Consider the following 25101-nt stretch of genomic DNA (forward strand, 5'->3'; position numbering starts at 1 on the left):
CGCATATCATTCCATTTTCAGTATTAATGCGCCTCCCATTTGCTCCAATGCATTGTAGTTGTTGTTGTTGCTTGGCAACCCTTTTGTTAGGGGAACTATTTTGCTCGGCGGAATTGAGGGAATGATGCTTCGTTTTGAATAAATCTTAATATTTTACATTGCTGTGTGTTTATTTTACACTAATAGATGTAGTAACTGTTGTATAAAAGCAATAAACAACTCAAGGCCGTGTGTTATAGTGATTTTTTGATATAGGCAGTGCAATTAAATAACATTCAAGTAGTTGTACAGAGTCATTTGTTGTTGTCTATTGTAGCAGGCCTAGAAAAGTCAATACAATAAAACAATATAATGAATGAATGAGTTCAACAGCTTGACTTGATCTTCCATGATGGATAGCGGACAGACAACTGTAACAATTCTGTCAACCGGCCATTTATTAGTCGATAACTCGTTCTCAAGCAGATGGCATTCAGTGGGCCATGTTAAAAATATCAGCACTAGGCTTTTTCCGAAGCCGTCTTTCGTCAATAATATTTTGGAGGCAAAGACGCTGTAGTGGTTTCAAAGGTGTTATCTTATGAATCTGGAAAGTTATTTCAATAACTTCTTGTAATACGTTGTCTGGTATGTACATATTTTCTTCCATCTCTTCTTCTCTCTATCTTTGGCGAACGAACGAACACCGCAACATAAACAAAGAAAGTGGATGTAGTAGGACTCTACACTGGAATCGGAGTAAATAGAAACCATGACGCAAGGCTAGATATATTTAAATGAAAAAAAGTACTTTTCTATAAGAGGTAGGATCTATGTCCTATGTTACAACAGCAGATGTGAAGTAAACACAATCACAAATCATTTCAAATGAACATGTCTTTCGCACGAATAGTCTGTAGCCTACTTGAGACTGTTCTTCTGTGTTCGTAGATTCTGTTCTTAGTTCCCATATGTGAGAACAGTGGTGAATGCCAGAATCTTCTTGGAAACAATGTAAGTGAAGTTAAGAAGAAATGCTTCCTAAGAAATTCTTAATTTTGTTGGTGAATGAGGCCCAATAATATCTGCAGCAACAATAAGGACTTCGGTCTTGTCAGCATTTAGTTGTAAAAAGTTATTCACCACCCAGTCTTTAATGGCAGACAGGCAATCAAGTAAAATGTTTATTTTTTCAACCTTGTCAGGTGTAAAAGAAAAGTACAGCTGAATGTCATCCGCATAATGGTATGACACATACTGGAAATAGCTAAAAATGAGGCTTAAGGGAAGCATGGACAAAGCAAATAAAATCGGAGCCAAAACAGAACCCTGAGGCACGTCACAGGATAAGGTGGCGAATTCAGACTTAAAAGGGCCAACGGCCACAGAGAAACTTCTGTCTCTAAGATAGGAGGCAAACCAGTCTAGGGTACTCCCAGAGACACCCACCCACTCTCTGAGTCTAACATGATACAACGGTCTACAGTATCGATCTACAATATAACTCAACAACATTCACAGACCCCCAAAGCCACTCCTTTGTTATCTTGGCTGTGTGCTTTGGGTCGTTGTCCTGTTGGAAGGTGAACCTTCACCCCAGTCTGAGTTCCAGAGTGCTCTGCAACAGGTTTTCATCAATGATCTCTCTGTACATTGCTGCATTCATCTTTCCCTTTATCTGGACTAGTCACCCAGTTCCTACTAAAAACATCCCTACAGCATGATGCTGCCACCGGAATGGTATTTGCCAGGTGATGAGCGGTGTCTGGTTTCCTCCAGATGTGACGCTTGCCATTCAGGCCAAGCGTCAATCTTGGTTTAGGCCTTGTCCACACGAGCCCGTGTACTTTTGCAACCGAAGTTTTTCGGTCTCCGGTTTCACAAAAATCTTCGTCCCCACGAGTGGCGTGATCTCTCTCTCTCTTTCGTGTCTTTGAAGCTGGTTGGTTATATGACAGTTTCCCATGTCTTTACACAGTCCTTTGCATTTTTATTGAACACTGCGAGGTCCTTTGAGCTGCACTGGTTGGGTAGTAGAGGGCAGACGAGGCAGTGCTGCATTGTCTGCTCCTCTTGTCCACATTCACAGATGGTTTGGCCAGTTTCATAGCCCCATCTGGACATGGTAGCTTTGGATCGCCCTGTTCCTGTTCTCAGGCGGTTTAGCGTCTTCCACTGGACCCATGGTGCTTCTAAACCTGGAGGGAGGGCTTCAGAGGGAGGGATACCCATTCCAACGGAGGGGGGTCGTCCTCAAGCCTTTTAGTCCATAGTTGGAGTCTGGTTTCTTCCCGTGATGTTGTTAGGGGCTGGACATGGCTGAGAAAGCTTCTCCTGGTCTTCAGCCGTTGGGCCGGGGGTACGCGTCCGTAGAGGAGGTGGCGTTCATCACTGGTGGCCTTGGTCATCTCTGCTTGGCTGGTGACTTCCCGTCTCACATCAGCGGGGGCAATTCCAGTGAGGAGGTGCAGGTTGTTTATGTTGGTGGGCTTCAAGCAGCCAGTGATTAAGCGGCAGGTGTTATTCAACGCTGGGTCTAGTTTCTTGGCATGGGTTGATCTCTCCCAGACAGGACATGCATATTCTGCAGAGGAGTAGCACAGGGCCAGAGCAGTAGATCTTAATGTGTGCGCTGTGGCTACCCATTTGGAGTTGGTCAGCTTCCGGAGGATGTTATTTCGGGAGTTAACCTTCAGTTTGGTGTTCTTGACATACGAAGACACAAACAACCATGGCGATTTGCAGGGCAGAATCTTTTGTTTTGACAGATACAAACATACGTGAAGAAGACGGTAGCCATCGGTGGCAAAAGCAGTTAGCTAACGTTACAATGATTCCTGTATCTGTTTAGCTGCTAATGCGAGTTTGAGTTCGCCTGCCGTTTATGCCTGAGAAACAGAAGTTGAACCAATAGTATCGAAATAGCTACAGGAATCATCATTGTAATGTTACCTAACTGCTTAAACCACTGACAGCTACCGTTAATGTCATGGAAGCTGCTGTTGTGAGCTAACTAGCTATCACGGTCTTATTGTGCAACTTTACAGCTTGCTATTAGCAGACAGCACCATAGTTGACAAAACCATACTTGCACAAAATAAAAATGAAAACAATTTATTTGGGATTCAACATTCAAAACTGAACATGGAAACTGAATACTACATGAGTACATTTCAACCTGCTGCCAGTGCCATCAGTTTGTTTACACTACGTGCGCTGCTTGCGTCCATGAATATCCGTTGAAATGGCGTTCCATGTAGTGTCAGAAAACCGTTTAATCATTCCCTATGTAGAACTATATGGGGAACACTACATAGGGAATAGGGATTGAGTGAATGAGTGAACGATTTCCAACACAGCTACTGTTTACTTCCTGGGTTTACCATCGCTCTGACGTCAAACAATGGAGACAATAAAAGACTGCGGTTATCATATCCACACGCAACCGCTGAAACCGGAATTGTCCCAAAACTTGCAAGCGTGGTTGCATGTGGACGAACTTTATTAGGGGCGTAATCCTTTTTTTGTATATATATATATATATATAAAGTTTTTTTTTTTTTTTTACCTGTACAGCTATGAAAAATATGCAGACCAAACCCAGCAATGATTTATGCTTTCTCAAGAGGATGTATTTATTATGTATTGAGGACGGAGGTACGCCAGTGTGAACCCAGGGATTAGGTTGTTGGGTTATGAAATGGGGAACTACCTGTTTTTTTGTCCTGTATAATTGTTTTTTTGTCTTTCCCTTTTGCTTGTAATGTTTCCCTATTTGTTGTCCCCCCCTTTGTTTAAAAAATGAATAAAAGAATTGGTCAAAAAAAACAAAACACAAGTGGGTTGTGATCAGAGTACACTGTGATGGGCAGAGCACTGGAACCCAGATAGACTTCAAAAAACGGAAGCGCTCACAGCAGAGCTAAGGCTTCCTGCTCAATAGTGGAATAATGGATCTGGTGTTTGTTAAACTTGCGAGAGTAATAACAAACTGGGTGGTCAACACGTACTGACACTCTGTAGACCAATCAAAATTCACGGACGGGCTGAGGAGACTAGTTAACGGAGAGACAACGGTGGAAAAGTTCTTACAAAAACTCCTATAGTAACCAACCATCCCTAAAAACCTGCGTAGCTCGCGCCGGGTGGTAGGCACGGGGTAGTAGGCGATAGCTGTCACCTTCACGTCAATAGGACGCACTTCACCTTGTCCCACCTGTTTTTCCAAGTACGTAAATGTAGCCCTTCAAAACTCACATTTGGCGAGGTTGAGAGTCAACGAGGTCTCAGCCAAACGTGTAAACACTTTACGCAAGGTACTTAGATGTCCTGCCCAGTCAGAGGAATAAATTACTAAGTCGTCCAGATAGGCTGTACAGTTGGACACACCTGACAAAACTATATTTACCAGCTTCTAGAACGTGGCAGGAGCATTCCTCATCCCAAAGGCTAAAACAGAGTATTGGACAAAATCATCAGGGGTCAAGGCAGTGCAAAGGCAGATATCTCAGAGGCACGTGCAGTCACTGGAACCTGCCAGTAACCTTTGAGTAAATCCAGTTTACTGACAAAGGTAGCCGACCCCACAGTCTCGATACAGTCATCCAACCTAGGCAATGGAAAAGAATCAGGGACTGTAACAGCGTTTACCTTTCTATAATCCGTACTAAACCGGGATGTACCATCAGGCTTTGGAACCAATAGGCATGGAGAACTCCATGGGCTAGTGCTTGGTCTTGCCAGACCATTCTCCAAGAGATAAGAAACCTCCTGCTTCATAACCTCCCTCTTCTTAGAGTTAACCCGGTAGGCATGCTGTTTGATCGGCGTGGCCGTACCAACATCAATGTCATGGGCCAACACGGTGGTTTGATTGGGAACGTCACCAAACAGGCATGGAAACTCACGGATTAACTGTACCACACCATCCCGGTGGGTGTCATCTAAATGAGGCAGCTGACTGGGCAAATGCACTAGCATTTCAGAGTTGGGCAACCTTGCGCACTGTTGCGGAGCGTTGCGTAATATCAGACCGTCTGGATCACCACCATCTCCGGTACACACCGCGGCTGAAGCCACAGGAGCTAGCTGAGGGTCAGACCTCGAATGATACAGCTTGAGCATGTTTATATGACAGACACGCGACTGGCGCTTCCTATCAGGAGTTGCAACAACAAAATCAGTATCACTTATCTTGTTCAGGATCCGATAAGGACCAGAGAATCAAGCGGACAGTGAGGAACCAGGGATAGGCAGCAAAACTAGAACCTCGTCTCCCACCTGCAAAGAACAGGGCACAGCCAGCTTATCAAAGTGACGTTTCATCCTAACTTGAGAGGACGCAAGCACCTCTTTTGCCAGAGCACAAGCCTGATGCAAACGTTCACGGAACTGGCTAACATAGTCCAGAACATTCATTTTGGAGGCTAAAGGTCCATTTGAAGCGAGCTGCTCTTTTAAAACCTTAAGAGGTCCACTTACCATGTGGCCGAATACAAGTTCAGCAGGGCTAAACTTCAATGACTCCTGCACAGTCTCATGGGCTGCAAACAGGACTAGTGGAACCCCCTCATCCCAATCCTTCCCCGACTCCAGACAAAACTTCTGCATCATCAACTTTAAGGTCTGGTGCCAGCGCTCCAGCGCACCTTGACTCTCAGGGTGATAGGCGTGGACACACGATGCTCAATGGACAAGGACTGCAACACCTGATTAAAAAGTTTGGACATAAAATTTGACCCCTGGTCGGTCTGCACAACCCTAGGTAACCCAAATGTCGAAAATAACTTTATCAAAGCCTTCGTAACCACTGGGGCGGTAATCTTGCGAAGTGGGATTGCCTTGGGGAACCTAGTAGCGGCGCACATAATGGTCAACAGAAACTCATTTCCAGACTTAGCCTTAGGCAGCGGTCCCACACAGTCTACCAACACTTGCTCAAATGGCTCACCCACCACTGGAATAGGACAAAGAGGGCCAGGCCGTATAACCTGATTTGGTTTCCCTGTCATTTGACATGTATGACAGGTGCGACAAAATTTAACCACCTCAGACTTCAAAGCTGGTTGATGTTACAAGGCAGGTTGATGTTACAAGGTTGAGGACCTCGTTGGGGGAGAGGGTAGAAAAGTGGGATAAGGTGGGACGTAGAGAGGAGGGGGAAGCAGAGAGGGTGGGGAGGTGAGGTTGGTGCATGGTGCATCGACCGAGGAGGTGGGGGAAAGAGGATCTGATATAATTAACTTTCTTGTCAAAGAAGTTGGCGAAATCGTCAGCAAACAGATAGGAAGGAGGATATTGCGGAAAGAAGAAATTGGAAATTAAGAAGGTCTTCTGGGAGTCTGCCTTTTCTCCATTTACGCTTGGCTATTCTCAGGCTCCGTCTATCAGTACACACTGAGTCCGACATCCATGGGGCAGGTGGAGTTGGGCGTGCTGGCCTGGAGGTGAGGGGACAGAGATTGTCCAGATAAGAGGAAGGAGTAGAGAGGAGAAGACCAGTAGCGGTATCAGAGGGTAGGAGAGAGAATGATTCAGAGACAGGGAGGGCAGAGGTAACAGCAGAGGGAAGGTCAGTAGGAGAGAGCGAGCGGAGGTAGTAACCATGTGGGTAGGAGGAGGAATTATGACGGAACAGGGGAGAGGGAGTAGGACATGAAATAGTGGTCAGAGATGGAGGGCGGTAACCGTGAGGTTAGGGGTGGAACACTATCTAGTGAAGATGAGATCCAGCTGGTTGCTGGCTTTGTGAGGAGGAGAAGAGGAGAGGTGAAGATTGAAGGAGGAGAGAAAAGAGAAGAGGTTCCAATTTATCACTCTGGATGTTCAAGTCGCCGAGAAGGATGAGTGCAGACCCATCATCAGGGAAGTGCGAGACTAGTGTATGAAGCTCCTCCAGGAACTCACCAAGGGGGCCTGGTGGATGATACATGACAGCAATGGTGAGCTTGATTGGATACGTGACAGAGACAGCATGGAATTCGAAAGAGAGCAGGGAAAAGTGTGGAACACAGAAGAGAGAATATTTCCATTTTGGGGAAATAAGCAGGCCAGTAGCACCACCGTGCCTCGTAGCTCTGGGAGTGTGTGGGAGGAGTACAGAGCTGCGGGGGTGGCGGTGTTCTCTGGTGGGATCCATGTCTCAGTAAGAGCAATAAAGTTGAGGGAGAGCGAAGATGCATAGACCTGTTTACAATTGGACAGACCTGTTTACAATTACATCATTTATTTGGAAATAATTTATATTGGAGGGACAATTTCAAGGACACGTCCCCTCCGAACCCCCCCCCCCCCCCCAAAAAAAATGGATAGCTGCTCCTGTGGAAAGCACATCATATATTAATTTAGCCTACTTATATTGACCCTATAAACAATTTAATATAGGTAAGGTTTTTGCCCAATCAGATGGTACCGATATCTGGTTTGGCCCATGGATTGTAGTCTAGAACTAAGGGCCCTGTCAATTGAGGTTCCATGTTGCCAATAGATACATCAAAAATGTATCTTGCATTGAGGCAACATGAACGAGCAGAGTATCAGATAGACCTGGTCCACGACGGTATACTGATTGGAGCTATGGCCCGGTACACCGCCCTGCCATAGACCATTCATTGCGCCATAAACTTTTTTCACTCGGTCTACATTACCTCATCTACAGACAATATTATTTGTTACTCACCAAACTAAACGCAGATGTAGAAAGATGAGAGCCTTTTCTAAAAGGTGGCTACATTTGCAGCCCCCCACCTTTTATATGAAAAGTGTTTTTTGATCTTTAATAACAAATATCCACAGCATCTGCCGTCTTTCGAAAGAAAAAAATAATACATACATGGGGCAATATTTTAAAGTTGTGAACATACATTTTTCTTTACTAGACCACTTAATGATATCAAAAGACTAGGTTAGAAAAATATATCTATAGGGTGCATGGGTGCATGAGAACCCCCCCCCCCCCCCCCTCTTCACTATATACATATGATGATATTATTGAATTTTGATTTCTTCATTTATTTCCCACTCTTTATCTTTAGGCAACATCACTGCGCTCTCAAATCCTGTGCTTTGGAGTTGCAGTCCTCCTTCTTCTCCTTCCCCACAACACTCGCTGCCCCCTGGAATCGTCCCAACATCACAGACTGTGCCCCAGAAAACCCTAACACCTTGTACTGCCACCAGCCAAATCTGAGTTACTCCTATCCCCACAACACTTCCGTCTCCTGAATAGCCCAACACACCATCCTAATTAATCCCCTTGGAATACCGCCAAGACTACATACTGCCCCTGATGCATCTCAGAGCTACTCCCTTTCAGATGGACGCACACTCACTGACATTATTTCTGTGCAGATGTTATAGCACGTTGTTATAGTTCTTTGTTCGAAAGTCATTACAATTCTTGTTCAATTACGTTGTAAAACAGAATTTGACTCAAGTTAATAAATTCAAAAAATGTAATGTTGCTGTTTTTCCACTTAATGCTTTCAGTTCAGGAGGTATAATAATGTGAATGGAGGATGACTGCAGATCCATGTTTGCTTTAATTAAATATTTTAGTTCAAGCCTACTGTGTGGGAACCAGTGAATCCTAATGGTGACCCAGTGAATCCTAATGGTTTTAGATCCTAATGGGACCAGTAGGTTTCTAATGGAGGCGGCCAATTCCCATTAGGATATTACCATTAGAGAAAACCTAATGGTTTCTAATGGTTTTTGTCTAATGGTTTCTATGTTTTTTTTCAGCACGATCGTGTTCTACATTTTATCGGCGAGTCGACGCTCTATTTACTCCCTACTGCCACCTACGTTGTGAGGAACGCATTACAGCCAGCATTGTTCAGAAACTGTTCAGCGGTAGATTACTTTCAGCAGATTTCTAGAAGAGACATTGGACATTTCTTTACAATTTCCCTTCAAAACAGAACAAAAGAGAGTACTTAGGGGCCCTGGCAAATGGAAAAAAATGTGTTTGCCCTGTTACTGCCCTATTTCCCATATATGGGAAGAGTATTTGCTATGGAGTCTTCGGGTAGATAATGGACAAAGTATTCATCATTCATGATTGATGTTTAGGCTACTTCAAGTAGGCTATAATGGCAACTTCATAATAACAGGCCTCCTTATGTCAATGTCAAGAATCAATGTTTCTTTTCTTTATTTGTAAAAACAGGTTAATGGGAACTAATCTTTTCTTAAGATTCCAATACGTAAAAACATCAAATAAAAACAAAACGTTATCACACAGTCATTCTAATACAGATTCTTACATATTTTCCCTTTATAGATTAACCCTGTAATAGAGCATAAAGTCATGGCCCCTTGAAATCACTGATGATGGATCAGGTCAAACGCTGGACTGACCTGGGCATACCTGCTGCAGCCATAACCAGTGATTGCAAATTATAATTAAATCATATCGAACACATAAGGGATGAACAACAAACTACAGAGATATTGCAGTTGCACAGTACAATACCATTTAACAGTGCGCCAATAATTAATTTTGGCTCTTTTATTTAGGGAAAGGTTACAGAAATCTTGCCCAATAGATCCTTGAATTACAAAAGAGATTGCAGATTGTACCATGGGAGAGTAAATGAAGCACAATTAAGTGTTATATCATGATATCCAAGCATGAAGGCAATATTTGTTCCTGCTATCAATAGTGTGTGTGGTGGTGATGGTGGTGTGTGTGTGTGTGTGTGTGTGTGTGTGTGTGTGTGTGTGTGTGTACCTGCGTGTATTTGCAACATTGGTGTGTGTGTTCATTTATTTGTCCGTCTTTGTGTCTTGGTTTCAGGCGCATGACACCCCAGCGTCTTCCCGGTGCGAACAGTTGTTCACTCCCATGCCGTTGTGAGGGCAGTCAAACACAGAGGCCTCTGTGCCGACGCATCGCAGGTCGTCAAACCAGATTTTACCCGTTCCTGAAAGGATTCAGCAAAACCCACATGCTTCGTTCATCAGATCCACATAATGCACAACACATATGATCATAAAGGACAACTACTGTTTTGTTCCATTTCCACAATAAAATATGAGAACGAATACCAACAAGTTAGAGGTGGCCAATGGCTCCTGGTCTGGTATTACTAATCATTGTGAATTATTTAGGCCCCCTGTTTATTCACATAAAAAAAAAAAAAAATCCGCCAAACAAAATAGGGGAAAACTATACTGTAAAACAGATAGGTGATTGAGAATGGTCTCACCTGGAGAAGCCGTAATGACCACAGCGCGTCTTTGGTACCCCAGCATCTTACAGATCACTTTGGCATCGAGGGTGTCAAAGCTGTCGTCACACACCGTTCCCCAGACCCCCATGTGCAGCACCTCGACTCTCCCACTGCGGCCCCCGCCCGCGATGCGCACCTTCACTGCCACTGGAAAGCATATTCAGAAACTCCTTATGCATCCTCAGGATTCAAATGGAGATGAATATAACAACACAGTCCACTAGAAAATTGCATTTCCTGCAGAAAATGCATGTGAATGCTGAGCAGCTGAATGGAATAGCAATAGCATTGCTGAAAATGCATGAATGTGAAAAATCTGAAATGTCAAATGCATCACACCTGCACAGCTGAAAATCCTGGAAGCTGAAATGTGAAACTGGCAGAATTGGAAGCTGAACTGCATTTGCTAAAGAAGCTAAGAACTTAAATACACTGCTACAAAAGCTGGAAGATAAACTGTAATACTGTCAAAGCTGAAACATGGAATAAATTATGGAATGTATTGCTAAAAAGCTTGTAAGCTGGAAAACCTGGAAGCTTAGCTGAAATTTGAAACTGGCAGAATTGGAAGCTGAACTGCATTGCCTAAAGAAGCTAAGAACTTAAATACATTGCTACAAAAGCTGGAAGATAAACTGTAATACTGTCAAAGCTGAAACATGGAATAAATTATGGAATGTATTGCTAAAAAGCTTGTAAGCTGGAAAACCTGGAAGCTTAGCTGAAATTTGAAACTGGCAGAATTGGAAGCTTAATTGCATTACATAAAGAAGCTAAGAAATTAAACTTAAGACTTACAAACTTAAGACTTAAGATTTAAGAATCAAACTTAAAGGAGTAGTAAAGAGAAAAATCATGTTTAGCCCTGTTTTAAGGTTACTTATGATCATATACAATGGTTCAGATCAAAACGTTGACAAAACTAGCACTTTTGAGAAAGTAATTGCTCTACCACCGTTTTGGTCATACTATGGATGTGGGTGGGCACCGTGAAAAATCATTCAAAAAACATGTTAAACTCTCAATTTCAAAGACACCCTTTGTTAGCGTCCGGAGGAGTGTTATGTTGTTTATTGTCATGTCTTGTCCATTCTTTTTGTAGTATACTAATGAGTTTTGTTTGGAAATAAATGACAAACGGTACATTGGATTTGGACATTGGATTGTGTTCTGAATGCCCCACACCCAGAGTATTGTGTTGTGTTCCATATACCAGCTGTGTGTTACACACAGACTGTTTATTTTCTTATTCGCCATACCCCTTGGTAATAACACCGTAGTAAGAATGTAACAAGTGGGAGCTTGTCCGGGATCCGTCCATCATTCCTGAGAGTTTGTGTGTAGGGCCCTAGCTGGTTAATCGTATTGTGGGTGGTGGTTCAGTTTTTGTGTACGTTAGTGGGTCTTTTTTTGGAATGGCGACCTCAGTAGTAGTTCAGTTCATTGAGTCTCCTTCAGTGGAGCTGTTCGATTTGTGTCTTGTGGCTGACTTGAAGGCTCTAGCTGAGCGTTATGACATAGCTACGCCCAAGAATGTTGTGAAGGCTGAGTTGAGGCGCATTGTGGGGGAAGCATTGGTGGACCGGGGGGTCTTGCCAGTGCCTGTGTTGGCTAATTCTGATCCTGAGGGGTCTACAGAGCAGCCAGGAATCCCTGTGGTTGGGGAGGACCGAAGAGAGGATGATCCCGTCTCCCCAGTGAAGGAGGAGGCCTACCCTGAGGGGAGAGAGATTCCCCCACCCCGTTCTATACCTCAGTTTGATCCTGGTCCCCATTCTGTTTCTCCTCCTAGTTCGTCACGGTCGGGTATAGACGCTCGACTCCGCGTAGCGCGACTCGAGGCCGAGAAGCAGGGGAGAGAGCGTGAACGGCAGGCGGAGATTAACTGCCAGCTTGAGATACGGAGGATGGAGTTGGACGCAGAGATTCAGTTGCGCCGACTGGAGATGGAGGAGAAAATGGCTCTCCTAAAGGCCAGCCAGTACTCTGCCTCTCAGTCTCTTGGCGCCCCGCAGACTTCAACTCCGATTTCTGCCGAGGTGAGGGATCGCCCTGATAGATTTGATGTTCGTAAGAATATTGCATTAGTGCCCCCTTTCAGAGAATCTGAGGTTGACTCCTACTTTAGTGTTTTTGAGCGTATCGGGTCTTGAGCGTATAGCTGGCTCTTGAGCGTATAGCTGGCTCTTTGCACTGGCCCAAGGACATGTGGCCCTTGCTTTTACAGTGCAAATTGGTAGGCAAAGCCCTGTGTCTGCTTTGTCTCTTTCAGATGGGTTGGACTATGATTGCGTGAAATCTGCTGTGCTTAATGCCTATGAACTTGTCCCAGAGGCATACAGGCAAAAATTCAGAAACCATCGAAAAGGTGTCAGTAAAACCTATGTGGAGTTTGCCAGGGAATAGGAGCTCATGTTTGATAGATGGTGTGCTGCTTGTAAGTGCGAGGAATTGATTATGGTGGAGAAGTTCAAGAACAGCCTCCCTGAGAAATTAGTAGTCTACCTAAATGAACACAAGGTGGTCAAATTGTCTCAAGCGTCCGTGCTTGCAGATGAGTTCGTACTCACCCATAAAACTACTTTTACGGCAGCAGTACCCCGCTCTGAGACGCGGAAAGTGTCCCCATGAGCACCGTCCCTCTACTGTGCCAGGCTTGAAGGGCAAGGAAGAGGAAGAGCGTGTGTTTTTTCTGCCACCGGCCTCGGCATTTGATAGCGGGGTATAGAAAATTGCAGCAGCGACAGGGACATTCATCTGCCTCGTCTCCTCATGCCAAACCGGTGGTGTTGGTGCACCCCGCGCCTATTGATTCTAAACTGTCCTCTAATCTATCCACTGTTAAGCCCTGTTTGAAGCCTGAGTCTAGCTATGATCCTTTTGTGTCTTCTGGATCGGTCTCCCTAACAGGTAATGATGAAACCTATGTGCCCAGTTGCATTCTCAGAGACACCGGAGCTGCCCAGTCTGGGATCCTCTCCATGTTGCCTTGGACCGATGATTCGTACTGTGGCTACAGTGTGTTGTTACAGGGCATTGAGATGAGTCATGTGCCGGTGCCTTTGCATTTTGTTAATGTGCGTTCGGATTTGATTAGTGGCAGATTCAAAGTTGCAGTACAGCCTTCTCTTCCTGTGGAAGGTATCACCCTAATCATGGGGAATGGACTTGCGGGTGGGTTAGTATTACCAGTGTTGGAGGTGGTTACTCCCCCAGCGCAGCCTGCTGTCCTCGATAGCCTGGGAAAGGAGTGTTTTCCCCTCCTGTGTGGTTACACGTGCCCAAGCCAGGAAGTTGGGTAATGTGTGTGATTTGGAGGATTCTCTGTTTAGCTCCATACTTGGTGCAGATGTGAGTACAGATGTGAACGACTTGCCTCCCCAGAGCCCAGTGAAGGAGCCTGAGGTTGATAAGTCTGATGTGGCTAAATATTCCAGTGAGGTTTTCATCCCAGTAACTACAAATAACCTGAAAGCTGCTCAAAGGCAGGACTCTAGCTTGGCCAAGTGTTTCTCTTCTGTTGTGACTAGTGAGCAAGCTGCTCACCGGACCGTAGCCTATGTACTAGTGGACGGACTCCTAACCCGTAGGTGGAGGTCCAGAAGAGAGATGGACAGTGACTGGAGTTCTGTGTCAGATTGTGGTTCCTAAACCCTTTAGATCCCATGTGTTATCATTAGCCCATGATATTCCCTGGTCGGGTCATCTGGGTGTGACCAAAACTTATGATCTTACGACGCTTCTTTTGGCCGGGTTTGAAGGGTGATATGGCTGAATATTGCAGAACCTGTCATACTGTACCTGCCAGCTCATGGGGAAACCTAACCAAGTTATTCCCCCCGCTCCTCTTTATCCCATTCCTGTGTTGGGGGAGCCGTTTGAGCGAGTGTTGGTGGATTGTGTGGGCCCTCTGCCTAAATCTAAATCAGGTAATCAGTTTTTGTTAACCATTATGTGTGCAGCTACTCGCTACCCTGAGGCCATTCCTGTGCACAAAATCACTGACAAGGTCGTAGCAGCAGCCTTAAAAAAGCCTTTCCAGATTAACTAGAATCTGACTTTATGGCAAATTATATGTTAGAACACAAACTAACACCTCAGTCAGTTTCTAATTAGCATACTACAATAAGAATGGACAAGACATTACAATAAACAACATAACACTCCTCCGGACGCTAACAAAGGGTGTCTTTGAAATTGAGAGTTTAACATGTTTTTTGAATGATTTTTCACGGTGCCCACCCACATCCATTGTATGACCAAAACTGTGGTAGAGCTATTATCAGACTTTCTCAAAAGTGCTAGTTTTGTCAACATTTTGATCTGAACCATTGTATATGATCATAAGTAACCTTAAAACAGGGCTAAACATGCATTTTCCCTTTACTACTCCTTTAACCCTACTCAAACTCTACTCTAGCCATACTCTAACCCTGCTCTAACTCTACTCTAACCCTACCCTAACTCTACTCTAACTCTACTCTAGCTCCTAATCTAGCCCTCTTCAATACAAATATGCTCCAAGACAGATTCCTGGCTGACTGCCTTCAATCTAAACAACTGTTGATTTGAGCATAAGCAGTCACTGTGGGCCCCCTGATTTTGAAGCATGCGAGCGAAGCGGAAAACCTTTTTGGTTGCTCAAAAACATGATTTAACTAGGTAGATGCTGTTATATTGCTTGGAATAACTTTTAGTTGCCACAATATAAAAAGCTCACCTTATCTCAAATCATCAGTGACATTGTTAGCTAGCTAGCTGCAGCAGCAGTGTCGATCTCAGTTTGGGAGTTGATATCACAGCTGGAGACACAGCTGGAGATTACAATATCCCCGGAAATTGTACCACCTGTGTTTGTGTGTGTGTGTGTTTGAGGTAGTACCGCAAGTATACTGACCAGTGTCGTCCTCCGGGGTAGTGGGCTGGGTGGTGGGTGGAAGCTCGGCCAGTTTGAGGTCATATTTGCCCTCAGTTCCCATCCGATATCTGTTGGTACTGCCGGTGTCCCATCGGACCTTGAACCAGCCAGTGCTGTCCCGCTCCTCGATGACCCTGCCCAGGCTCGGTGGCGGACCGTCCTGTCAAAGCACACCCACACGTGCACACATCCACACACCCACCCACACACACACACACACACACACACACACACATCCACACACAGCGTCAAGAGAGAAAAGACTAACAAGACCCAAAGGAGTCAAATTGAGCCAGAGCAAAACTCAAGGTATAAGAAGCCAGTTATCAGTGTCAACAACAAACAAATGACTCAAGAGCAATCAGCTCCCACACATGAACATGAATACCACATTTCTGTTGACAAAAATGACAGAGACGGATCAGACGAAGAAGTGTGAAATCAAACCAGAGAAAGACACAAGAGCAATCAAACGCTGAACTGGAAACAAGTAAACAAACAAAAAATATACTACAAAATGTCTATTTGTCTGCAGGTAGCCGTGTCCAGGAACGCTAGTTTCAGCTGATTTGTATCATCAATCGTGTCACATGGTGCTGCTGGTCACCTGATCTCCCCACTTCCAGTCCAGTCCCCTCATGACCCTGGTGCCGATCTTCATCATGGCTGCCAGCTCGGGGCCTGAGACTAGAGAGAGACAGAAAGAGAGAGAGAGAGAATCATGAGAACAGGCTATAATAATAATAATAATAGTTCATTTTGTTCATAAAGCACTTTTCATTGTGAGACTGAGACAATCTCAAGGTGCTGAAACAATCTCAGTCATTAAGAAAACAAAGTACTGTAAGACAAATAATAGCAAGCGGAATAACAACAGACACTAATTAATATATAAAAAATGACATTACATACAAAAAGCTTTTCTAAATCCCTAGAGGGCTAACCCTCTCCCCTACTTTAACTCTACTCTGGCCCTACTTTAACCCTACTCTAACTCTACCCTAACTCTACTCTAGCCTTACTCTAACTCTACTCTAACTCTACTCTAGCCTTACTCTAACTCTACCCTAACTCTACTCTAACCTTACTCTAACTCTACTCTAGCTCTACTCTAACTCTACTCTAGCTCCTAATCTAGCCCTATTCAATACAAATATGCTCCAAGACAGATTCCTGGCTGACTGCCTAAAATCTAAACAACTGTTGATTTTAGCATAAGCAGTCACTGTGGGCCCCCTGATTTCGAAGCATGCGAGCGAAGCGGAAAACCTTTTTGGTTGCTCAAAAACATGATTGACCTAGGTAGATGCTGTTATATTGCTTGGAATAACTTTCAGTTGCCACAATATAAAAAGCTCACCTTATCTCAAATCATCAGTGACATTGTTAGCTAGCTAGCTGCAGCAGCAGTGTCGATCTCAGTTTGGCAGTTGATATCACAGCTGGAGACACAGCTGGAGACTACAATATCCCCTGAAATTGTACCACCTGTGTGTGTGTGTGTGTGTGTGTGTGTGTGTGTGTGTGTGTGTGTGTGTGTGTGTGTGTGTGTGTGTTTGAGGTAGTACCGCAAGTATACTGACCAGTGTTGTCCTCCGGGGTAGTGGGCTGGGTGGTGGGTTGAAGCTCGGCCAGTTTGAGGTCATACTTGCCCTCAGCTCCCATCCGATAGCTGTTGCTACTGCCGGTGTCCCATTGGACCTTGAACCAGCCAGTGCTGCTCAGCTCCGCGATGACCCTGCCCAGGCTCGGTGGCGGACCGTCCTGTCAAAACACACACACACGCGCACACACCCACACACCCACACACACACACACACACACACCCACACACACACACACACCGACACACACACACACACACACAGCGTCAAGAGAGAAAAGACTAACAAGACCCAAAGGAGTCAAATTGAGCCAGAGCAAAACTCAAGGTATATGAAGCCAGTTATCAGTGTCAACAACAAACAAATGACTCAAGAGCAATCAGCTCCCACACATGAACATGAATACAACATTTCTGTTGACAAAAATGACAGAGACGGATCAGACGAAGAAGTGTGAAATCAAACCAGCGAAAGACACAAGAGCAATCAAACGCTGAACTGAAAACAAATAAACAAACAAAAAATATACTACAGAATGTCTATTTGTCTGCAGGTAGCCATGTCTAGGAACACTAGTTTCAGCTGATTTGTATCATCAATTGTGTCACATGGTGCTGCTGGTCACCTGATCTCCCCACTTCCAGTCCAGTCCCCTCATGACCCTGGTGCCGATCTTCATCATGGCTGCCAGCTCGGGGCCTGAGACTAGAGAGACAGAAAGAGAGAGAGAGAGAATCATGAGAACAGGCTATAATAATAATAATAATAATAATAATAATAATGATAATAATAATATTAGTTCATTTTGTTCATAAAGCACTTTTCATTGTGAGACTGAGACAATCTCAAAGTGCTGAAACAATCTGTCATTAAGAAAACAAAGTACTGTAAGACAAATAATAGCAAGCGGAATAATAACAGACACTAATTAATATATAAAAAATGACATTACATACAAAAAGCTTTTCTAAATCTCTAGAGGGCTAGCCCTCTCCCCTACTTTAACTCTACTCTGGCCCTACTTTAACCCTACTCTAACTCTACTCTAGCCTTACTCTAACTCTACTCTAGCTCTACTCTAACCCTACCCTAACTCTACTCTAGCCTTACTCTCTCTACTCTAACTCTACTCTAACTCTACTCTAGCTCCTAATCTAGCCCTATTCAATACAAATATGCTCCAAGCCAGATTCCTGGCTGACTGCCTTCAATCTAAACAACTGTTGATTTTAGCATAAGCAGTCACTGTGGGCCCCCTGATTTCGAAGCATGTGAGCCAGTGTTAATTTCGTTAACGAAGACGAAAATTGGTCCGTTTTATTTTCGTTGACGAGACTAAGACGAGACTCAGGGCCGTTGCTATGAATTTTGGGCCCCCTTAAAGAATATTGGTGTGGGCCCCTAACCCTCCGACTTTTCGTGACCTTTTTTTTATTTTTTATTATGTATCATTTTGTAATTATTTTTCTGTTTCTCTATGTTCTTTTTCCAATTAACCTCTCCATAGACATTTACTTGTGTACTTCCTGTGCTTGGACTGTCTCCGTCTGTAGCAGTTTCATGACTGGAACTACTATAAGCCTCTTCACTCCCTTCACTCTCTGTTTCTAACTGGCTAGGACCTGGCTCTGTAGACAGTAAGACCAGAACAGTGTCTTCTTAAGACTTGGGAATAAATCTATGTAGCACTGTAGAGTTTACAGGAAGCTGGCTAGGCGGCTGTTGATTGGCTAATAAATGCCTCTCTTATTTCAAGAGTAAATACCCTCTAAAATAACAATCAACAACAACAAACAACAATCAGCATTTAAACTGAAATCAACTCTATATGAATTTCTATGAATTAACAACACTATTTATTAATTTATTTAACCATGAATTTCTTTATGTAATGTAACTGTTTCATATGTAGGCTATCTTAACCTGGGTTAACTTACATCTACATTTTGCTATTCATAGCAGTACAGTAGTTTAGTAATAAGTTTAATAGCCAACCAGTGTCTACCAGTCACTCACTCACCATCTAAAGAACCTTCTGTGGGCTGGGGGTGGGTGTCTAGATCAGAGGGGGCCACAGTTGATTCTGTGAGTAGCAGCACATAAAGGTTTTAAAAAAACATGTCAACAGGACCGGCTAGCTAGCATAGCACATTATAATTTAAGCATTCATGAGAATGGAAACGTGTCCTGGCTGCTGCTACTGAATTTTTATGTATTTATTCATTTTGTTCATAAAGCACTTTTCATTGTGAGACTGAGACAATCTCAAGGTGTTGAAACAATCTCAGTCATTAAGAAAACAAAGTACTGTAAGACAAATAATAGCAAGCAGAATAATAACAGACACTAATTAATATATAAAATATGACATTACATACAAAAAGCTTTTCTAAATCTCTAGAGGGCTAGCCCTCTCCCCTACTTTAACTCTACTCTGGCCCTACTTTAACCCTACTCTAACTCTACCCTAACTCTACTCTGGCCCTACTTTAACCCTACTCTAACTCTACCCTAACTCTACTCTAGCCTTACTCTAACTCTACTCTAACTCTACTCTAGCCTTACTCTAACTCTACTCTAGCTCTACTCTAACCCTACCCTAACTCTACTCTAGCCTTACTCTAACTCTACTCTAGCTCTACTCTAACTCTACTCTAACTCTACTCTAGCTCCTAATCTAGCCTTATTCAATACAAATATGCTCCAAGACAGATTCCTGGTTGACTGCCTAAAATCTAAACAACTGTTGATTTTAGCATAAGCAGTCACTGTGGGCCCCCTGATTTCGAAGCATGCGAGTGAAGCGGAAAACCTTTTTGGTTGCTCAAAAACATGATTGACCTAGGTAGATGCTGTTATATTGCTTGGAATAACTTTCAGTTGCCACAATATAAAAAGCTCACCTTATCTCAAATCATCAGTGACATTGTTAGCTAGCTAGCAGCAGCAGCAGTGTCGATCTCAGTTTGGCAGTTGATATCACAGCTGGAGACACAGCTGGAGACTACAATATCCCCTGAAATTGTACCACCTGTGTGTGTGTGTGTGTGTGTGTGTGTGTGTGTGTGTGTGTGTGTGTGTGTGTGTGTGTGTGTGTGATTGAGCTAGTACAGCAAGTATACTGACCAGTGTTGTCCTCCGGGGTAGTGGGCTGGGTGGTGGGTTGAAGCTCGGCCAGTTTGAGGTCATACTTGCCCTCAGCTCCCATCCGATAGCTGTTGCTAGTGCCGGTGTCCCATCGGACCCTGATCCAGCCAGTGCTGCTCAGCTCCTCGTCGAGCCTGCCCAGGCTCGGTGGCATACCGTCCTGTCAAAACACACCCACACGTGCACACACCCACACACCCACACACACAGCGTCAAGAGAGAAAAGACTAACAAGACCCAAAGGAGTCAAATTGAGCCAGAGCAAAACTCAAGGTATATGAAGCCAGTTATCAGTGTCAACAACAAACAAATGACTCAAGAGCAATCAGCTCCCACACATGAACATGAATACAACATTTCTGTTGACAAAAATGACAGAGACGGATCAGACGAAGAAGTGTTAAATCAAACCAGAGAAAGACACAAGAGCAATCAAACGCTGAACTGAAAACAAGTAAACAAACAAAAAATATACTACAAAATGTCTATTTGTCTGCAGGTAGCCGTGGCCAGGAACACTAGTTTCAGCTGATTTGTATCATCAATCGTGTCACATGGTGCTGCTGGTCACCTGATCTCCCCACTTCCAGTCCAGTCCCCTCATGACCCTGGTGCCGATCTTCATCATGGCTGCCAGCTCGGGGCCTGAGACTAGAGAGACAGAAAGAGAGAGAGTCATGAGAACAGGCTATAATAATAATAATAATAATAATAATAATAATAATGATAATAATAATAATAATAATAGTTAATTTTGTTCATAAAGCACTTTTCATTGTGAGACAGACAATCTCAAGGTGCTGAAACAATCTGTCATTAAGAAAACAAAGTACTGTAAGACAAATAATAGCAAGCGGAATAATAACAGACACTAATTAATATATAAAATATGACATTACATACAAAAAGCTTTTCTAAATCTCTAGAGGGCTAGCCCTCTCCCCTACTTTAACTCTACTCTGGCCCTACTTTAACCCTACTCTAACTCTACCTTAACTCTACTCTAGCCTTACTCTAACTCTACTCTAACCCTACCCTAACTCTACTCTAGCCTTACTCTAACTCTACTCTAGCTCTACTCTAACCCTACAGTACCCTAACTCTACTCTAGCCTTACTCTAACTCTACTCTACTGTAGCTCTACTCTAACTCTACTCTAGCTCCTAATCTAGCCCTATTCAATACAAATATGCTCCAAGACAGATTCCTGGCTGACTGCCTAAAATCTAAACAACTGTTGATTTTAGCATAAGCAGTCACTGTGGGCCCCCTGATTTCGAAGCATGCAAGTGAAGCGGAAAACCTTTTTGGTTGCTCAAAAACATGATTTAACTAGGTAGATGCTGTTATATTGCTTGGAATAACTTTTAGTTGAAACGATATAAAAAGCTCACCTTATCTCAAATCATCAGTGACATTGTTAGCTAGCTAGCAGCATCAGCAGTGTCGATCTCAGTTTGGCAGTTGATATCACAGCTGGAGACACAGCTGGAGACTACAATATCCCCTGAAATTGTACCACCTGTGTGTGTGTGTGTGTGTGTGTGTGTGTGTGTGTGTGTGTGTGTGTGTGTGTGTGTGTGTGTGTGTGTGTGTGATTGAGCTAGTACAGCAAGTATACTGACCAGTGTTGTCCTCCGGGGTAGTGGGCTGGGTGGTGGGTTGAAGCTCGGCCAGTTTGAGGTCATACTTGCCCTCAGCTCCCATCCGATAGCTGTTGCTACTGCCGGTGTCCCATCGGACCTTGAACCAGCCAGTGCTGCTCAGCTCCGCGATGACCCTGCCCAGGCTCGGTGGCGGACCGTCCTGTAAAAACACACCCACACGCGCACACGCGCACACACCCACACACACAGCGTCAAGAGAGAAAAGACTAACAAGACCCAAAGGAGTCAAATTGAGCCAGAGCAAAGCTCAAGGTATATGAAGCCAGTTATCAGTGTCAACAACAAACAAATGACTCAAGAGCAATCAGCTCCCACACATGAACATGAATACAACATTTCTGTTGACAAAAATGACAGAGACGGATCAGACGAAGAAGTGTTAAATCAAACCAGAGAAAGACACAAGAGCAATCAAACGCTGAACTGAAAACAAATAAACAAACAAAAATTATACTACAAAATGTCTATTTGTCTGCAGGTAGCCGTGTCCAGGAACGCTAGTTTCAGCTGATTTGTATCATCAATCGTGTCACATGGTGCTGCTGGTCACCTGATCTCCCCACTTCCAGTCCCGTCCCCTCATGACCCTGGTGCCGATCTTCATCATGGCTGCCAGCTCGGGGCCTGAGACTAGAGAGACAGAGAGAGAGAGAGAGAGAATCATGAGAACAGGCTATAATAATAATAATAATAATAATAATAATAATAATGATAATAATAATAATAATAGTTCATTTTGTTCATAAAGCACTTTTCATTGTGAGACAGACAATCTCAAGGTGCTGAAACAATCTGTCATTAAGAAAACAAAGTACTGTAAGACAAATAATAGCAAGCGGAATAATAACAGACACTAATTAATATATAAAATATGACATTACATACAAAAAGCTTTTCTAAATCTCTAGAGGGCTAGCCCTCTCCCCTACTTTAACTCTACTCTGGCCCTACTTTAACCCTACTCTAACTCTACCCTAACTCTACTCTAGCCTTACTCTAACTCTACACTAGCTCTACTCTAACCCTACCCTAACTCTACTCTAGCTCTACTCTAACCCTACCCTAACTCTACTCTAGCCTTACTCTAACTCTACTCTAGCTCTACTCTAACCCTACCCTAACTCTACTCTAGCCTTACTCTAACTCTACTCTAGCCTTACTCTAACTCTACTCTAACTCTACTCTAACTCTACTCTAGCTCCTAATCTAGCCCTATTCAATACAAATATGCTCCAAGACAGATTCCTGGCTGACTGCCTAAAATCTAAACAACTGTTGATTTTAGCATAAGCAGTCACTGTGGGCCCCCTGATTTCGAAGCATGCGAGTGAAGCGGAAAACCTTTTTGGTTGCTCAAAAACATGATTTACCTAGGTAGATGCTGTTATATTGCTTGGAATAACTTTCAGTTGCCACTATATAAAAAGCTCACCATATCTCAAATCATCAGTGACATTGTTATCTAGCTGCAGCAGCAGTGTCGATCTCAGTTTGGCAGTTGATATCACAGCTGGAGACACAGCTGGAGACTACAATATCCCCTGAAATTGTACCACCTGTGTGTGTGTGTGTGTGTGTGTGTGTGTGTGTGTGTGTGTGTGTGTGTGTGTGTGTGTGTGTGTGTGTGATTGAGCTAGTACAGCAAGTATACTGACCAGTGTCGTCCTCCGGGGTAGTGGGCTGGGTGGTGGGTTGAAGCTCGGCCAGTTTGAGGTCATACTTGCCCTCAGCTCCCATCCGATATTCGTCGCTATTGCCGGTGTCCCATCGGACCCTGATCCAGCCAGTGCTGCCCAGCTCCTCGATGACCCTGCCCAGGCTCGGTGGCGTACCGTCCTGTCAAAACACACCCACACGTGCACACACCCACACACACACCCACCCACACACACACACACACACACACACCCACACACCCACACACACAGCGTCAAGAGAGAAAAGACTAACAAGACCCAAAGGAGTCAAATTGAGCCAGAGCAAAACTCAAGGTATATGAAGCCAGTTATCAGTGTCAACAACAAACAAATGACTCAAGAGCAATCAGCTCCCACACATGAACATGAATACAACATTTCTGTTGACAAAAATGACAGAGACGGATCAGACGAAGAAGTGTGAAATCAAACCAGAGAAAGACACAAGAGCAATCAAACGCTGAACTGAAAACAAACAAACAAACAAAAAATATACTACAGAATGTCTATTTGTCTGCAGGTAGCCGTGTCCAGGAACACTAGTTTCAGCTGATTTGTATCATAAATCGTGTCACATGGTGCTGCTGGTCACCTGATCTCCCCACTTCCAGTCCAGTCCCCTCATGACCCTGGTGCCGATCTTCATCATGGCTGCCAGCTCGGGGCCTGAGACTAGAGAGACAGAAAGAGAGAGAGAGAGAGAACCATGAGAACAGGCTATAATAATAATAATAATAATAATAATAATAATAATAATGATAATAATAATAATAATAATAGTTCATTTTGTTCATAAAGCACTTTTCATTGTGAGACTGAGACAATCTCAAAGTGCTGAAACAATCTGTCATTAAGAAAACAAAGTACTGTAAGACAAATAATAGCAAGCGGAATAATAACAGACACTAATTAATATATATAAAAGACATTACATACAAAAAGCTTTTCTAAATCTCTAGAGGGCTAGCCCTCTCCCCTACTTTAACTCTACTCTGGCCCTACTTTAACCCTAATCTAACTCTACCTTAACTCTACTCTAGCCTTACTCTAACTCTACTCTAACCCTACCCTAACTCTACTCTAGCCTTACTCTAACTCTACTCTAACTCTACTCTAACCCTACCCTAACTCTACTCTAACTCTACTCTAGCTCTACTCTAACTCTACTCTAGCTCTACTCTAACTCTACTCTAGCTCTACTCTAGCCTTACTCTAACTCTACTCTAACTCTACTCTAGCTCCTAATCTAGCCCTATTCAATACAAATATGCTCCAAGACAGATTCCTGGCTGACTGCCTTCAATCTAAACAACTGTTGATTTTAGCATAAGCAGTCACTGTGGGCCCCCTGATTTCGAAGCATGTGAGCCAGTGTTAATTTCGTTAACGAAGACGAAAATTGGTCTGTTTTATTTTCGTTGACGAGACTAAGACGAGACTCAGGGCCGTTGCTATGAATTTTGGGCCCCCTTAAAGAATATTGGTGTGGGCCCCTACCCCTCCAACTTTTCGTGACCTTTTTTTTTTTTTAATTATGTATCATTTTGTAATTATTTTTCTGTTTCTCTATGTTCTTTTTCCAATTAACCTCTCCATAGACATTTACTTGTATACTTCCTGTGCTTGGACTGTCTCCATCTGTAGCAGTTTCATGACTGGAACTACTATGAGCCTCTTCACTCCCTTCACTCTCTGTTTCTAACTGGCTAGGACCTGGCTCTGTAGACAGTAAGACCAGAACAGTGTCTTCTTAAGACTTGGGAATAAATCTATGTAGCACTGTAGAGTTTACAGGAAGCTGGCTAGGCGGCTGTTGATTGGCTAATAAATGCCTCTCTTATTTCAAGAGTAAAT

General features: G+C 43.6%; 1 protein-coding gene across 1 annotated transcript in view; it reads right to left on the minus strand.

The window, feature by feature from the left end:
- Positions 1 to 9227: 9227 nt before the first annotated feature.
- The window catches only part of LOC311325274 (uncharacterized protein), a gene marked incomplete at its 5' end in the record, with an annotated part of 31007 nt that continues 15133 nt past the window's right edge, over positions 9228 to 25101 (minus strand). The window contains 13 exons of the mRNA XM_084457940.1: positions 9228 to 9905; positions 10191 to 10361; positions 15112 to 15292; positions 15740 to 15819; positions 16716 to 16896; positions 17362 to 17441; positions 18757 to 18819; positions 19863 to 20043; positions 20455 to 20534; positions 21509 to 21689; positions 22101 to 22180; positions 23206 to 23386; positions 23840 to 23919. Of these exons, the coding sequence (XP_084314066.1) occupies positions 9775 to 9905; positions 10191 to 10361; positions 15112 to 15292; positions 15740 to 15819; positions 16716 to 16896; positions 17362 to 17441; positions 18757 to 18819; positions 19863 to 20043; positions 20455 to 20534; positions 21509 to 21689; positions 22101 to 22180; positions 23206 to 23386; positions 23840 to 23919 (1670 nt within the window). The 3' untranslated portion in view covers positions 9228 to 9774. The remainder of the gene's footprint in view (positions 9906 to 10190; positions 10362 to 15111; positions 15293 to 15739; positions 15820 to 16715; positions 16897 to 17361; positions 17442 to 18756; positions 18820 to 19862; positions 20044 to 20454; positions 20535 to 21508; positions 21690 to 22100; positions 22181 to 23205; positions 23387 to 23839; positions 23920 to 25101) is intronic.

The sequence above is a fragment of the Borostomias antarcticus genome (assembly GCF_949987555.1).
Source record: "Borostomias antarcticus genome assembly, chromosome: 24".
Lineage (NCBI taxonomy): Eukaryota > Metazoa > Chordata > Actinopteri > Stomiiformes > Stomiidae > Borostomias > Borostomias antarcticus.